The sequence below is a fragment of the Pholis gunnellus genome (genome assembly GCF_910591455.1).
Source record: "Pholis gunnellus genome assembly, chromosome: 22".
Lineage (NCBI taxonomy): Eukaryota > Metazoa > Chordata > Actinopteri > Perciformes > Pholidae > Pholis > Pholis gunnellus.
Window position 1 is genome coordinate 3782223 of NC_136549.1, and position 18230 is coordinate 3800452.

General features: G+C 42.6%; 2 protein-coding genes across 2 annotated transcripts; one reads left to right on the plus strand and one right to left on the minus strand.

Annotated features, from left to right (window-relative positions):
• Positions 1-1150: 1150 nt before the first annotated feature.
• On the plus strand, positions 1151-6067 carry glipr1a (GLI pathogenesis-related 1a). Its single transcript, XM_079184187.1, has 6 exons — positions 1151-1324; positions 1825-2073; positions 2223-2335; positions 4980-5065; positions 5370-5396; positions 5568-6067. Exons 1-6 carry the CDS (start codon positions 1154-1156, stop codon positions 5726-5728), a joined length of 807 nt encoding a protein of 268 aa, XP_079040313.1. The 5' UTR covers positions 1151-1153; the 3' UTR covers positions 5729-6067.
• Positions 6068-6472: 405 nt separating this feature from the next.
• krr1 (KRR1 small subunit processome component homolog) lies at positions 6473-13982 on the minus strand. The gene is made up of 10 exons (XM_079183467.1): positions 13879-13982; positions 12860-13035; positions 12103-12237; positions 11790-11915; positions 9719-9802; positions 8774-8830; positions 7781-7951; positions 7454-7531; positions 7085-7181; positions 6473-6977 (listed from the first exon to the last, which is right to left on the minus strand). Exons 1-10 carry the CDS (start codon positions 13952-13954, stop codon positions 6823-6825), a joined length of 1155 nt encoding a protein of 384 aa, XP_079039593.1. The 5' UTR covers positions 13955-13982; the 3' UTR covers positions 6473-6822.
• Between the last annotated feature and the right edge of the window lie 4248 nt (positions 13983-18230).

Consider the following 18230-nt stretch of genomic DNA (forward strand, 5'->3'; position numbering starts at 1 on the left):
ATGGAGAGCTGTTGAGATGTTTAATAAGTCGCTCTGCAATACATTTCTCAGCAATTTTGGAAACAGCAGGGAGAATACTGATTGGCCGATAATTAGAGACATCGGTTGAATCTCCTGACTTAAAAATGGGAGTTACTATGGCTGATTTCCATCCTTTTGGAAACACGCATTGCCTGGGAGATTTGTTGACAATGCTTATGATCGAATGAGCGAGTGCGCCTTTGTGTTGTTGCTTTGCTGGTTTAAGGTACATTCTCAGCCTTTTATGCTCTTAAAAGACGTTTCAGGCTGGGAAGAGTGGATTTTGTGAAAGTAAACATAGTTTCAAATATTTTCTAGAAGAAAGTGGCTCATGACAGTTGATTTCACAGTTTCATGCTGTTTTCATTACAATTTGATGCTTACACAGCTTTGCTGGTTTAAGGTACAGTCTCAGCCTTTTATGCTCTTCTTAAAAGACGTTTCAGGCTGGCAAGATGTTTAAAATAAAAACATGAATATATGGACCTGTGTATTTGAATAGCTTAGTATTGAAAGCACAATAAAGAGGTATGTTTATACATGGCACTAGACCCAGTTTAATATAAAATATAGCAGGGGGTCCTGCTCCATCTCTCTATCCGTTTGGGGGTCCTTGGCCTGAAAAACTTTGAAGACCCCTGATCTATGGTATTAGGGTCCGGATACAACGGCGTCTGGGTCTTGATCCAGACCGCGGTCCGCCTATTAGTGACCCCTGCTATACACCAATTCCAAGCATGCTCAGTGTGCTCACATGGGAAAAGTGTGTTAAAAAAGCAAACCTTGATTCTGAGTGTGCTGTTACACTAATGTCCCACAAGGCAATGCAACAAGCAAACAAAAAGGTAACAGCTGGAAAACAATGAGTAACATGTTCAGACTTGTTGCTCACCTATTTTAAACCAAACTACATCGCACTCAAACTACATCGCACTCAACCCTTAATGGCAACTTCATTGTGCACATGGTGTGAAAAGTGCCCGAGGTGACACATTCACTGTGCTACAAAAGTAGCACATGCATCCTGTTCCTCTTGAGTGTGTAATTTCCTGTTCCATTTTGACGGCTGAAAAGTGTATTTCACAAACCACAGATACTGAACCTTCGCCTCAGGCGGGGTATTCTTTGAAGCATGAGGAGCGCGGTGAGGATGTTTCTGTGGGCCTGGATGATCCTGGACTCCGGGGAGTGTTCAGCCTCACTGCCAGAAATCACAGATGGGGAGTTTATTGATGAATGTGTGAGGGGACACAACGACGCGCGGTCGTCAGTCAGTCCACCTGCAAACGACATGCTGTACATGGTAGGCACGATGGCCATTTCGATTTCTCACAATCTTTATCACCAAATGCTAATGTATACTTTGAGGAGAAAAGGAAATCACAAATCCTTTGTGCAAGGTTCAACTTCAGTGCACAATGAAACATGAATTTGCCACATTGACTAATTGCAAGTAACTTGAAAACGCAGCAGCCATGAAGAGCCAGAAACTCTAAAATAGAGGAAGCTATCTTAGTTTATTAGCTGATTGGCAACATTAAGTTTAAATTCAACCCTCTGTTGAATACAAATGGCTTCACAAAAGACGCAGGGTTTTAGACAATTATGGGACAGGAGTCAATGGTGCACGCCTTTTAAATTAACTATTATCCGGTTAGCGACTGTGCCATTGTCCACACAACTTTGTATTTCTCTCATTCCATTCATTTTTGGGATGAACAAACCCTTTTAAAAGCGTAATTTAAAAAAGGTGGCTCATACCAAAGGACAACTGCTTCATATTCTCTACCTCTGTTCACTCAGACATGGGACGAGGGCTTGGCCATTACTGCAAGAGCGTGGGCAAGGCACTGTGTGTTTGAACACAACACCTACCTCAAAGATGTCCGCCGCGTGCACCCTACCTTCTCCTCTGTGGGAGAAAACTTATGGGCAGGATACCCACCATCATCTTTTGATGCGTTGAAGGCCATAAAACGTTGGGTGGATGAAAAACAAGACTACAACTACAACAGCACCGTCTGCAAAAACATCTGTGGCCACTACACACAGGTGCGTGCTTACTTCTTTGGAAACTTAATGAGAAATTGCTTGTGGGTTTTTTTTGTGTGGTGAAATGTTAAATGTGAAATCAAAGAGGAACTGCTCATTGTGTCATAACCGGTCTACGTTGCATAATTTAACCCATTCCTCGTCTCCAGGTTGTGTGGGGAAGCAGCTACAAGGTTGGTTGTGCCGCCCAGCTGTGCCCGAATGGTGTGACAAGCTTCAGTTCTAGAGAGGGTGTCATCTTTGTCTGCAACTATGCTACAGCGTGAGTTGAACACGTCCACCAATACAGACTTCAGAGTTGATCACTTAGAAAACTGTTAACGTTGTACATTTAAGGGGTGCACTAACAAGGCTGAACATTTTTAAATTTGCATTTTTCTCCGGTGATGTCAAATGTCCTCTACACGCCCTTTGTGTACATTTGTCTTCTCGTGATTCAGGCTGAAGTTTGGTTTCATGTGGAAAAAAAAGGGTGGTACTCACCGCAACCACATGTTATACATACACATGTTATAAAGTATACATGTAAGTAGAATAAAATACAGCTGTATACCAATACAGTTAATAGCTGTGTGGCTTTGTAGCACCAAGGCAGTAAAGCTGCCTGTGCCAAAGCGCACTGTATACAGGACTGTCTCAGAAAATTAGAATATTGTGATAAAGTTCTTTATTTTGTGTAATGCAATTAAAAAAACTAAAATGTCATGCATTCTGGATTCATTACAAATCAACTGAAATATTGCAAGCCTTTTATTCTTTTAATATTGCTGATTATGGCTTACAGCTTAAGAAAACTCAAATATCCTATCTCTAAATATTAGAATATCATGAAAAAGTATACTAGTAGGGTATTCAACTAATCACTTGAATCGTCTAATTAACTCGAAACACCTGCAAGGGTTTCCTGAGCCTTGAAAAACACTCAGCTTGGTTCAGTAAACTAAATCACACGTATGGGGATTATCACAATATTCTAATTTTCTGAGACAGTCCTGTATAATCCATCGGGCTTAACATTCTTCCAGGCGAAAGTACAAAAGTTTGATGCGCTTCTCCTCACACAGCGCTGCCAACACCTGCGCAAAAAATACATCAAAACGTGCGGCCTGATTGGGAATCGTGTGCAATGTATTTTCTAGAGAGATTCGCCACGCGGTTTTCCCGAAATTCGGACCAAAATGTCTCCATTCACTTCAAAGGGGTTTCGGCATGAAGAGAGCTAAAAAAAAACACTTTAAGTTTGGGCCCACATTGACGAGCCTTACTTTAACGTAGAACAGTGATTTGAAGTTTAAAACGTTGACCAAACGCTGGACTTTATGGAGCCAAATGGGCATTTTGATAGCTAGCACAGTTTTAATTAAGTCAACGTTTAAGTTTCAGGAAAATGTTGGGTCCGTTTCAGATTTTATAATGGGTGTGTATTGCACGGAATGTTCAGCGCTAGAGTGAGGGCATAACTGTCAGAGTGGAGCAGAGCATGAAAGGTATTCTGTGATTTTTACGAACAAATTGCGCCGAGTCCCACAATCTTTATACACCATTTTTGGCCAAAAAGCATGGAAATGTTGTGCTGTCGCACACATATGTCGATGGAATCCAACAGACTTACACATTTGGCTCAAAGAGCTGCAGAGCGACATGAACTCCAGCCAGCTGCTCCATTAGACTCCATGTTAAATCTGACCACTCATTTCTCAAAGAAAGCAGACGGTACCAGTTTTGTATATTGCCCTGGAGCTCACATATTTAACACCACAAACATAAAAACCAGATCACCTCGTTTGGCAGTCTTATCTTTCTCATGATACCCATATTTTGGCACTCAGACTCCTGCTTTTTGTTAAAGGGAGGCAGGAGTTTTGCTGAAAATCAGTTTACTGTAATGATTCTTAATCAGTCTGCCTCTAACACCAGGTGTGTCCTCACCATGGCAAAGCAGTTACACACACGCACGCTCTCTCTCTCTCTCTCTCACTACAACACACACACCAATGACTTGGAGATATTCAGTCAAAGGCATTGTTAGACCTCTGTCATTTAATAACCTCTATATATGTGTGTCAAACATGATTCTGTCTCATCTCCCCCTCTCTCACCCACCCAGTCCCACCTTTTCAAAATAAAAGCCCCACAGAATAACTATCTTAATCATGAAGCTCAGAACGAGGTTCATGTTTGGAAATGTTAAGTTCAAGTCATTCCATCACAAATACAGAAATGAAATTTTCAAAAGGTATGTATCTCAAACAAAGATGTATATCTCCAATACAGAAATGACAGGAGCCATTTGTGGACGGTCCATCACGAACATAAGATTCAATCCAAGAGTATGAATCTAAAATGCAGAAAAGAGAGAAGCGATATCTCAATTGAAACTCAACGATGCTACCGGCAATATTGGCGTGAACATATATTGCGACGTCTTCGGGCAGTAGCAGCCACTGTCAAAATTTCTTACGGAATTTTAAAATTAACCGATATTGCTTAAAAATGACACTCCGAGGGAACAATATCTCATTTGTTAAACCCTTGACTCCTGACTCCTCTCTCCTTGCATGTCTTCCTCACCTCCTGTGCTAGCATCTCCAGAGGGCGGGACTAAAGTGCGAGGAGAGGAGGCGAAGTAAAGGAATAGAGGACGTACAAACTGGGAAATAAGACTGGTGGAGATTTGTTGATCAAAATAAACAGAACATTGCTGGGCTTACCTTTAAAGCTGAACTTTTTAGATGGCCAAATCTCAAAGCATAACAATGTGACTGATACAGCCGACCCTCAATTTCAGAAAAAACAATCAGACGAGACGGCGGAAGTTCAGAGCAAAGATTAACCCAGAATGAACAAAGATTTGCGAGCTACAGTATGGGAAAGCAATTTAACTTGGGTGATATTTCCTTGTGCAGGGGTAATGTGAACAGAAGGCGGCCATATAAACAGGGAGGGGCAGGCTGCTCTGGATGTGAAGGCACCTGTGAGAAGAATCTCTGCCGTGAGTATTTTGTCCTTCATATCCTGGTTTTGAGTGTCGTTCTCACAAATCACCAATATTTGTGGCTACCTTTGCATATTTTCACCCAAACCACATTTTATTCATTTGGCTTTTGTTTTTGTGACCTCTGAGATTGTTACAATTGAATCATTTCGAAAAACGGCTGACAACAAATTTAAGGAAGCGGAGATAAAAAACACAAGCGCTTCTCCATGTTTTCAGCATTCCTACTGACACAAACACACGATGTATCTGTTAAAGAGAGGCGTGTATTTTAACTGTTTCTGTCATCTTGCCTTTGCAGGTAGCCAAGAAAGAGATTCACAGAAAAGTAAGTACGGTACACAAGCTAAAAAAAGACAGTTTGTTCCGACTGGGTTGTAAAATGCACAACCTCACTTTGCTTGAAGGGTAATTGTTTTAAACATGGTGCTAGTGAAATACAAATTCCACAAAGCTGTGCAAGGTACAAATACTGAAACCACTTCATTGGTGTTTCCAGGTTACAACTGGACTCCAGACTGGGACCCTGACCCCGACCCCGACCCTGACCCCAGTGGCTTCAATTATGTGACTATTCTGGTTGCCCGACCCATTGCCCTCATCGTCACCGTCATCGCAGCGTATGCAGTCCGCCACTTTTATCCCGATGTCTTCTGCTGAATAGACCACCTGAGGTGACCTAAAGGACGTGGACTTGTTCAGCCGGTGTCAAGTCCTATCACAGCTGTACATAAACGGAGAATAAATGCATGCGTTTCACCCACCAGCTTCTTTGTAGTGAGCTAGCTAGCCCCAGATTAAGCCATCCGAGAGGACACAAGCAACCCAATAAACCTCAAGTTTGGGAGGGAAAACTAAAGTGTCCACTGTGCTCGCTCATTTTACTGCAGTGGTGTGCAGCTACAGTTACATTAGGTCTAAGCTGCACTAATTAATATGTTCATATAAGCAACAATGTCAAATTACTACATTTCTACATAGCATTTAACATTCCGTCAACCCTGGTCACAGACGGCAACTGCACACTAGCTAGACAGATCGAGTTAGCAAATAGCACATTGTTGAGCAGCTAGAGAGCCAGATGTGTCCATCAGGAGCTGGTGGACGCAGAAAAAGTATAAAAAATTGCCAAAAGAAGAGTGAAAGTTGGAAAACCAATATGAGCAACTAAACAGCTCTTAGCAAATGTTTACAGATTGTTAAACTGCTCCCACTGAGACAAAAAGAAACAATCAACAATTCCTTAGTAAAAAAAATAAAAAAGGGTCCAGCTCTACAATGGACCCAATTTTAAATCCTGTGATCCGACCACCCATGAATCCTATAATCCTGTATCATGTCCCCCAAATAGTACTTCTATTTTGTTTGTCATGATCAAAAGGAATCAAAGTTCGCCTTAAAGTCTGGGATGTTAAAAATATGCCTTTAATTTTTTCATTTAATTTCCATCTGATGGAGTCGGCCTCTTCCTGAACACACAGGAAGGACGACAACATCATTTGAAAACCTAATACTGACCATTCAAAATCTGGACAATAGTTAGAAAACAAATGAGGCAGAAAAGAAGACAATGTATGACATCACTCACTGGTGTACTACTGGTCTCCAGATACGAGGATTTCCTGTTCATATTGCTGAGTATAATCCTCTAACCAGCACGTGTGATGAAGAGTCCTTAATCTGTCCAACAGGACTGCCAAACCAATACCACATCACATGGTACACAACACAACTACCAGGGTGCAAGTCTGTGGTTAGCCTTTGTTTTTTGTTTTGCTCTTTTTCTTTTTGCCCGCAGTCTTGATGGTGGGGGGGGCTGGGCTCACTGGAGGAGCCCCCAGCTTCTTGGTTTTGGCTTTTTTCACTTTCTCCTTAATGGCTTCGATGTCCAACTTGCTTTCTGTAGGAGCTGTGACAGAAACAAAGCGGGAGGGGGGGGGGTGTTAGCTGGACTACTGCAGTGAACAGGTTCACACATATTTGTTCTCAGATGGAGCTTTGCGCCCTTATTTCTACCTTTGTTGGTCTTGTTCATTAGAGGCTTCTCTTTAGGAGGAATGAAAGCTTTGTTCCGCTCTTCCTGCTTCTTGGTCAGCGCTTCGGCTTGTTTCACCTGAAAAAGAGGAACAGTGAGTCACACCATTGGCAGTTCTCCAGAATACAATGTCATTTTTCCTCGTCCCAACATGTTTGTGAAAACTTTTACAGAGACTCTGCACTTATTTGATCACGCCAACTAATCAAGCTAATTTTCAACGAAGCTTCTGTTTTTACCTTTTTTCAACAGCAGGAAAAAAGGCCTAAAACCAAGCTGGATACCATTACTGTAATATCAGGCATGTGAACACTGCAGCCCTGCAGGAGATGAATCCACTCAGTGCTCACCTTGATCTCCTCCATCTTCTTCCTCTTTTTCACACTTTCACGCAGGAAGAATTCTCCCGTGGCCAGCTCCTTGTCGACCTAAAAGATGATCCACAAAAATCAAAGTTAGAATCTAAATTAGTCTCAATAACATGGTTCAAACGAAGGATCAACAATCCCCGTTTTGTTAATAGAACACAATGTTGTATGAGCAAGCGATTCTCATGCGGTTCTCTTTAGCTCTTGAAGCTAGTAAGCTAACATTACTGTGTTCTCCATGTACGAGACAGAGGCAGTTATCACCAACTATGAATGTTAGAATAAAGGTGTTTAAAGCAAGCTTCTGACCGTGCTCTCCGGCTGTGCTGGAGGGAATGGTGTGTACTCCTTCTTCGCGCTCTTCTTCTTGGGCTCCCTGCGCTTGGCCAGGTTCTTGTGGCGGAACTTGGGCAGGAAGCGCTCCCAGCTCTGCATCCGCAGGTCGGGGTCTTTGAACAGCTCCTGTTTGATCATCAGTGTCTGATGGATTTGGTGGTGGTGGGAGGAAAAGTAACAAGAATGTGATACTCGGTCACGCCACAGGCCGTCTGCTCTCAAATGTAGTTTTATTAACACTGTATATATGAATAGTCTATTTAGCTAGTCTTCTAATTTGAAGGCAGTTGTCGGCCTTTATGGTGGAAGAACCACAGGAAATGGGGACAATGTGTATCAAGTTTATGAAAACATGACATATTAAAATAAGCTTTAGATGTTTTTCGGCTGCTCTTGCCGGGAAGACGATTACAAACGTTTCATGGATGCAATGAGTTATCTGTACATCTCTGACGAGTCAAGATGGAGGAGCATAGGTTTTCATTTTGGCCTCTGAGTAAAAAGCAGCTCCCCACACGGGCGTGGTCAGAAGTGGGTCAGAAGTGGGTCAGAAGTGGGTCAGAAGTGGTTGGGCAACCTCGAGCTTGTTCTGCCATCTGATGAAGATGAGCAGCGCCTCGGTTCAGAGCAGTGTGCCGTTTGTTCAGCATCTGTCCCCAGGACTACTCCGACACGGCTGCTCCACAGTTTTGTTACAATTAGACAAGTTTAAAACAGTGAAACCTTGTGCCTCGTACGAATGGCTCTACTATGAGCACAATGAGTGCTGCGGACCGTCTGCGGCTCTTTCATGCCCTCAGCTCCAGGTTGAGCCAGCCTTGGCGTTCAAACCCAGAGGGGTTTATTTCAGTCAGGAGATCAAGAACAAGGATGGAAAGTATCTTCATTGGGCATGATTGCAGTCCGTCCAAACATTTCAATCTATCCAGTAAAGCCGCCGGGTTTCTGTCAGCGGCTTGAACGTACCTTAATGTTGTAGATGGGATGAATGTTCTTCATTGTGTCCATCACCACTTTGCGTACCTAAAAGACAGAGAACGAGACATGACAAAAATATAATGCCTCTACATCCTCTGTGGGATATGTCATTTCAAATGACATGAGATCATATGGCTGAGAAATGTTTTATTGAAACACAACTCAGTATGTCACCATTCACTGTCATAATGACTGAATGTGGATATCAGCACCAACAGTAGCACGGTTAAATTCATGCTCTTGCTATCAGGAGCTAACTCGCCAAGTCTGGTAGCAGATGTTTAGCTTGCTTGCTTGCTTGCTCAAGAGACAGGCTGTGATTGGCTGAAAGCAGACAGTGATGACACCACTGTAATAAAACATGTGATAAAAATGTATATGGAAAATGCCATTATGAAATAAAAAGATGTTCATTTATTATGTGAAATAGGGCTCAACTCTTCATTTTATCATTCATTGCTGGATCCTGATACTTTTTACTGTTGCAACTGGCCAGAGTTCACAGGGATAATTGTCTCATCACACCTCCAGCTGAGTTCAGCAGAGCCTAATTCAATCTAAGGGGAGTTTGTGTTGCACCTTACGCATACATGGAATTTGGCTCCGGTTTCCACTCCACTCCTTTTCTTGTTTATTTTACAATAAACAAGAAAAAAAGATATAAAGAATAAAAAAGGGGAGCAATAAAGTAGAACAGATGTAGGTATAAACATTTAACAGCTTTATATAATACAAGTATAAATCCCCAAAAAGCGCGCGCTTTGTCTGTCTGTTGATCCTGCTTCAATGAGTGCAGTTAGTGACAGTGCGGGGTTACCAACGGTCATTTAGCTCTTTTTTCAAACTGTGAATCACCTACTGGAGGCCAGTTTCTGCACCCTTTATATTATCAGTAGACTCCTGTGAACAGAAAGAGGCTCTGTGAATCCTTACCTCCTTCAGGCCGTTGTAAGGCCCCAGGGCCGACACCGTGTTGCCCTGAACCATCACATAGCAGTTGGTCAACAACTCTAATGCCTGGGGAAACGGGACAGGAAAGCAAAGTAAAGCATTTCACTTGTGACTTAAAAAGTAAGGATCTGCTAATGGTAACAAGGATACAGTCAAAATGTGTGGCTGATTACAAGCAATGCTGCCACCTAGTGACATTTTTCCCAAAATACACCGTTGTGTCCCTAGACCAGGGGTCGGCAGCTCATGGCTCCGGAGCAGCATGCGGCTCTTCAGCCCCTCTGTTGCGGCTCCCTGAGTCTACATCCACACTAATATGTTTTCGTTTTAAACTGAGTTTTAACAAACAAAAACGATCTCCGTCCACCCGGCGTTTCAGCATCGTTTTCGAGATGATCTCCGTCCAGAAACGCCTGAAAACGAATATCACGTGACTAGTCACGTACACTGGGCATGCGGTTGGGTGCTGGTGTGAACAGGAAGTAGATTGGTTGCTTCGTTAATAAAGTAGTCTTTAATAATGAAAGGTCGTGTTTGATACTTAATCTTCCTCTATAAACTCAAACAGACACATTTCATGGAAAGTTTTAGAAATTATATTGGTCAGACTTAGTTACAGCGCTGCGGGTCTTGCTTTATCTCTCTCTCACACATCAAATTTACTTTAGAATTAGCCCGTACACATAAAACTTTACTAGATTATGGTCCATAAATGTGGTCAACACACGTCTCTCGCTCGTTTCCTCAGTTTCGTTGTTGTCTGTTCTCACTCGTAGCTCTGCTGGTGTCTGAAGTCTCTGTCCTGGAGAGCAATCAATGTTTTGTTCCTTTATAGTTTATGTGTGGACTTCACAATAGTTAAGAAATAAGAAGAATAAACAATAATAAGAAAAGGAAAGTCCTCCGCTTTGTGTCCGTCCTCCTCAAAGCCGCTAACCGTGACTTCAGACGTCCGCTCGGTAGGGCTGATAACGCCGCTCCAATAACAGCTGCTTCCTCCACAAAAATGCAGACTTTAACTGCACAACAGCTGCTAGTAAAGACAACAAGGTCAGCAACACCTGTAATCAGTTGTCCATGTTGAATTAACCGGGTAGTTGATCAATAATCAAGACTGTTGTTTGTAATCTTCCGGGAAACGGTCACCTGACAGCGGCGTGACGAATCAGGGAAGGACACGTCGTGACTGCTAAGAACCAATCAAGTAGTGAACATGTGATCGTTTCCAAATGTATCTGTTTACGCCGTCCACACGACAAAGCAACCCCGGAGTTTTCAAACTTATCCATCCTCGGGAGCGTTTCCAAACATATCCGTTTTAGGTGCTTTGAAAACTCCGGCGTAGTGTGGACGCTCAGTGGAAACGGAGCAAAACATGGAAATGTAGTAGTGTGGACATGGCAAAAAATAACATGGAAATAAATAACGGTTATTTTTATTGTATTTTTTGCACAGTGGACAATCTTTCAAAGGGAACACCTCTTATCTTGGAGTTTGAGGTGATACTGTCACTGAAAATAGCAATAAAATGTCAAGAATTGTCTTTATTCTTGTTCTATAATTTCATAAATACAACAAACTATAGTTCTTGAATATATAATATAACTATATATAAAACTTTATTAGCTTTTAAGCTTTGGAAAATAGGGCAAAATGGCTCTTTTTGTTATTTTCTAGAGTCAACATGCTCAACGTGTATATCAGGAAAAAAAATATCGGGTGTCTGGAGACATTTCTTTTATATTTATTTCAGCAGTAAGTTTTCCAGCACCACAGCCTTCTCTGGAACCTGCAATATTCTAAACTGTAAACACATTAGAGGACATGCTACGTTTATTACTTGTCTTGGTAATGACTGAAGACAGGGTTAGATGGTTTAACTGTGGCGCTTGTGTTGCCCCTTATCACCCAGTTAAAAGCTCCACTGAGTTTAACAGGCAAACATTTTAACAATCACCAACAATGAAAAGAAAGCAGTATCTCTGAGATAAGAGCTGCTTCCTGGCAGGTGTGAGGTGTGTTTTTGAAAGCTTGATATTGGTATGGGACTCACTTTTAGGGTGGAGCCCTTGGGGCCAATCAACCGCTGTCTTCGCTTCACAAACCGCTCTCTGTTCCTCACCAGGGTCCCGATTTTGATGATGTCACACGCCATGTCATCCTGTAATATCCGCACTGCCTGGAAGCAAAAAAACAGTACGAACAGGGAAGCAAAACGACCGAATACATTAGCGTCGCTCTTTTGTTTTCTAAAAGCACAAGGAGCAATCTGCAGGAAACAAAATCTACATGTGGCATGTGCCACAAGACAGACCGTGATTAATGGACGACAACCCTAGACGACAGCAGTGTCCTCGGATCGTTACCTGTTCGAACGGGACACTCCTGGCCAGCAGCTTGATGAGATCTCTGGCTCTCACGATGGCATACGGGTCGTACGTTTTCTTCGTGGTGCAAACTGTGATGCTTCCCTCAATCAAGTCCAGAGTGGCTTTGACGTGCTGAGAAGAACAAAAATCCACCCTCGTTAAGATCTGAACACCACCAGGTGTTTAAAACTAAATTAAACCGTTTGGTGCAGGAGCTGCAATTCAGCCCGACGGTAATTAAGTAATCCAGCCAGGTTCATGTGCATACTGAGGGGTCATGTACAGGCTTTAAAATACACATTACTTTTAATACTCATTAAAAGTAACATGTAACCTTAAAGCCCGTTTAGTTAGTTTCAATACGTATCCTACTTTGACAACAAATATCTTCATAAATTCACCCTCCTGCAACCACAATATTATCATCGATTAAAGTATGAATTGATTAGAAAAGAAACTTAGAATCGAGTAGAATTACTATTAGTTGCAGCTCTGATCAGCATAAAGATCTTTTCTTTATGTCTATATAAATTCTAAGATCCAAAATGGGCAAAAATGGTCATAAAATGACTTCAACTGCCTTGGGCTGCATAGTCCAATTCTTCAAAAACCCTGCTGTTATCTCCCCATGCTTAAGTGACCCATGACATTTAAATTCTATGTGCATAAAAGCGCATTTGGTCCAATAACGTTGCGGTCCGTTTTCAGCACTTTGTGTGTCTGGAAAAAGCTTGAGCTGATTCGGTGAACTTACTGCATCCTCCAAGGCCTTCTCCACAAGTGGCCAGCACTCTTTCAGGTAGGCTTCTCTGTATTTGGGGAAGAGGGTGGCAAAGCTGCTCTCCTCCAGCAGACCCCGGGGATTGTCGTCTTTGGTGAAAGTCGCCTCTTTCCATCCATCAGGAACAGTCAGGAGTTCAGATTCATCCACTGCATGACGCAGATATCAGAAACATGGAAAGTTTGAAACCTGTTACTTTCCCCCACAGACAACCCAAATACCATTTCCTCCATTAACATGGAAGAAACTGTCTGTCCAGGATACCAACGTACACATAGGGCACCCGGTCTTATTGTACTTTGGTTGTTTTAGGAGTGATGCTACCATTGCTGTAACACACAGGTGTTTAAGTACATGGCTGTAGTGCTTTTCTGTCAAAGATGTTCAGAGGAACATTAAAAGATGAGGGGTTCAAAAGAACAGCCGTGGATGGTAGCTAGCGAACTGTAAGGACCTTCTATACTAGAGCGGTGTTTCATAAAACAAAATCAAACCTTCCATATCATTTTTCGCACATACTTTGCCAGGAGAAAGGAGACGTCGGTGAGTAGCTAATGTGCAACAACTCGTGTTTAATAATGTCTGACCCCAGCAAAAGTATTGGACAGTTTCTCCATGTACAAGCAAAGAACATGGGTATTACTTTTGCGTTGAGTTTTAGGGGTGAGTAATGTGTTTAGATGTTATTTGGGGCATGCTAAAAACGCTTTAAAGACTTCCTCAAAAAAAAAAAACTAAAATATAATTGTTCGGTAGTTTGCCGTGGTGTGAAGTGAACGCCAAACAGGGGAAATGTATATAGGTAGGGTTATATCAACACATGTTTCCAACACACGGTGGCTCCCTTGCTAGCTTAAAGCTAATTCATGCGTGCTTCGCAACTGGCATGTACACACATCACAAAAAGGCGACAACATTCAGCTCTGCTTCACAGTGGATAGGTCGCTGGGTGTCAAAGATTAGAGTTCGACTCGGCGTCATCAATAACTCACCTTGGTTTTTAGTCTTTTTCGATTTTTTCCCTGTTTGTGCTTCACTCACGCCGTCTCCCGTCGTGGAGGACGCCATTGTTGTTGGAGGGTCCGGCTGTTCTTCTTCTTTCAATTTATTGGCGGACTACAAACCAATGTTTAAGGTGCATGCCGCCACCTACTGTACCGGAGTGTGTAACATGACTTTGTAATAGTTATTTAAACACAATAATGTTAATTATGAATTAAAATAAAATAAAACAAACACCCCCCACCCAACCCCCCAAAAATAAATGTAGAAGTTATAATTCTGGATGGGTCCGGGTTTTTTCTTCTTCGTTGGAGTTTAACGGTAGCTTGCATCCTTAGTGTTGCACTACTGCCATCTTCTGGAGTTAGCCAAGTCCTACAGCATCAGGTATTTTCCGACCTGCAGTTTGCGAGCTGGTTCACTTCATGGTCTTCTTCTTGGTCAGAGAGGAACTCTTCCTTAGACCGAGTCAGTGGGGATGCTGTTGCATGGATGTTCCTGTCTATGGATGTTACGTTCCCAAGATTTATATGGAACATAACAAAAGGTCCAATGTTCCCAGGTTTACAAGTTCCTCTGCTTTATAAAGCACATAATAGGGAACCTCAAAAAGATGTTCCCCAGCTCCATATTCGCTTAATGACATGGGCTGTTGTGGGAACTCGTCAAAGGGGTTTTCTGTTCCCCCAGCACTGCTGCTCCGCTCTCAATATTATAGGCTTAAACTTGAGGGAACTTACCATTGGAGTCGTGGAACCACGAAAGGTCAGAGCTTAATGCGGATAATATTTATGAAATAATTGAACTTGAAATGGGTCATATGACTCAAACAATAGGAGAGTGTACTAAAACAATTAAACTGGGGAACATAAATGTGCTTTGCTTGAGCCTACGAGACAAAGTTCTGCACATTCTCTCCCATTAACAGCTTAACAGGGTTATGTTAATCTTACATGATTTTTCCTATCACATTTGTAACACTAGCGTTACATTGCAATACAAGAACAATTTCCGACCGACTCATGAGGCTAACGTTATCTTAAAACCCTAGCCTAGCTCGCCACAAAGATTGTCATTTCAGGATAATAGTGAAGTATAAGAACTGTGAGGTTGTGAGAAGAGACATTGGTCAGTTCATTTTACAACCTGAGGGTTAGGTCAGTGTCACATCAACAGTTTAGTTCATGTTTTGGTCACCAGATACAGCCAAATATGAGAAGCAGTTGTACAACTGAACACATGGGCCTATAATCTAGTCATAATACTATATCAAGTCCTCTTTATTCACTATTAATACATGTTATCACATCACTATTATAAGGATTATAAATGCACTAAAAGTATTGTTTGTATGATTCTCTATCCCGTTGAGCTGACTGTGAACTTACTGCATCTCCTCAGGCCTTCTCCACAAGTGGCCAGCACTCTTTCCAGTAGGCTTCTGTTTGAATAAGAACTATTCAAATAGTTCTTATTTCACAACAGTTTCCTTTTTGATCATTTCTGTTACATCCGTCTTTTTTTAGAAACAATGTTCTGCATAATCACAGTGAACCGTCTTCGTGATCAACATAACACACTCACAGATCGAGTTCCAAACACTTTATTGCAGCCGTAGATGCTCATAGTAAGTCATGATTGCTTTGGTTGCGCTCACTGAGAGTATGGTTACTCCCAAAAAGCCTACTGATCCGGCCACAATAGAGATCATAGTCATGTGCTCTGCCCCTGCAAAGAGAGGCACACAGGTCAGTTCATTAACTGTGTAACCAGAGTGCACGTACACACCTCACACTGAACGTTAGACTTATGATAATGAAAAACACATTTCAAACAACTGTATGAGAGATATTTCAGGGTTCACCAGTGTACATCACTTCAATCTTTTCAATTTAGTAAAACGCATTCCAACTTGTCAAACTAATTTGTGAAAAGCATTGTTTGTAGCATAAACATTGTAATATACATATGAAATAAGAAACATATAGCTACAGGATGATGTGATCATGTGACCGTGTGCACATGAACTCACAGTCAGACGGTGGGACTCCTGACGCCCCCCTCCTGTTGACCACCAGAGGTCCAGCTGACACAACAGCAACTCGTTTCTGCTCTCTGCCCGTCCGGCTCAATGACCTCTTGGGGCGCTGCTGGCTGGTGCAGTTCTAGTGCAAAATAAGGCTCAGTTGGTGACTTTCACTTCTCGACATATGTCATTATGACCACCTTGACCAACTAAAACAGTAAATTGTTACTTACACATTGTAATGGAGTATTAATACATTGCAGTATTGCTACTTCCACCACTGATCAAAGCCTCAAGTCGTGAAAATCTGTAACTTGATTGGCTGCAGCCTTAAATTCTGAAAGATTTCCACTGATGCGCATGTGTGGCTGTTCTGTTGGAAGGTAACCTTCAAAGACTCCTCGAAGATAGCATCAACAGCATCGAGACAAGTTTTGGGCAACATCAGACCGAGGAAGGTGACCCTTAGATGGCATAGACCAGTAGCTAGAATAGACCAGTAACTGGACAACATGTAATTGGTCCTAAACAGTAGCCGGTCTACCTCAGACCCTTCAATTTACCTTTGAACAGTCCTCGACATGTCCGCATACGTTGGCCTGGCAGTGGATGTAGAGGGGCAGCCCTTTGGGCATGGTGAACATCTGAATGGAAAATCTGCTCGTCTGTGCCCGGCCGTTAACAGAGAGCCAGTGGAACGTGTTGTCGACGGCACAGCTGGGGACAAGAGAGGATGATGTTCAGTATCGTTATCATCCAAGGCAGCTGAGGGGGTTCAGATATACGTATGAAATACCATCGTTAACGTACAACAGCATCAATAAAGGAAACCATCTATGCACTGAACTGAATCTTCTATCCTGATAGACATAGGTCAATAAACAGATAAAGTAAATAAATAGTCTATATGAAATAACTACAATCCTCTTGTGTGAATTAAATAATTGACAAATAAAAAGCATTTATTCAGTCATAATCCGATTTTCAGAGAAATTTTAAGTAGTTCGTGCTTGAATAACGATAAATAATCATGAATTATCGTTCGGCACTAAACCAAGACAACTGACATTTTTCCACCCACCCATCCTTAAGAAGAACACCCTGGACTGCGTCCTGTGGGTCGGTGCTCTCAGTAGCCCAGCATGACTCCACCTGCAGCAGCACGTCTGACGCAAAGGAGTTGTTGGTCTGCAGGGTCACCTGGAAGAACAGGGTGTCCTCAAGCTCCATGGTTACAGCGTTCCTGTAGCTGGAGGTGAAGGACTCATCGGTGTGCAGGGTCATGGTCAGGCCCAGCTGCAGTGAAGAGTTGAACTCCACCAGGGAAATGGACGAGAGCCTACGACGACAGAAAGAATGTGTTCTGGTTGTTTCCGTCCGTCATACATTAACAATGCAGTTTTCTTTAAATTCAGGCAAAGAGACAGAATGTGAGGATGTTCGTCTCACCACTCCATGTCCACACTGACTTGAGCATTGCGAACATAGTGTCGTGGGTAGACACACTTCCAGACGACTTTTAGATCCCGCCTGCTAATGGTTTGCTCGCTGGTCAAGGTCACAGCCAGATTGTTTTGCAATTCGATGTGGGTTTTGTTCACCTGGGGACACGCACACGCGCACACGCACACGCGCACGCGCACACGCACACGCACACGCACACGCACACGCACACGCACAGTTAAAATAGACTGCGATAATGGCTCCTCTCTTTACAGTTTCAGCACTTCATTATCCAGATATGTTGTTATGGGATGACAAACTGCCCACGACTCTGAACTAAATTTTTGTTTAGTGGCTTCTAGGGTTGGTGTTTTCTTTTTTTAAAGAGACAAAAACTCTATGGCTTCTTAATTACTGATGATTCAAGGCTCTTCTCATTGTATCTGTATTTATGTTATCGTTACTTCAAGTAGTAAGTGCTGCCCTGCATGTCGCTGCACAGAATCTGTCACTGTCACTTACCCGCCTCTGAGTTCCACATTCGGAGGCTTTTCGTGAGGTGCGGAAGTAGTAGAACACCTCACTCTCATCCACAGTGCACCGCCCATCATTCAACCTCACGTCAACCTCTCCCCCGAGGTATGAAGTCAGGTAGGGCTTTGCTATTCCACCGGTCACCATTCTATCCAGACACTGGCTGAAAAGGCCTTTTTCTGTCAGAGTCAAAAAAATCGTCAGAATGATTCAAGGGGCCTAGAACACGGCACCTTTGTTTCAGGGAGGGATTACGGCACCAACCATGAGTCCACAGCCTTTAAAGGTTTCTGCAGTGCTCATAATAAAGAAGTGTCAGTATTGTATTCCTGAGGACCA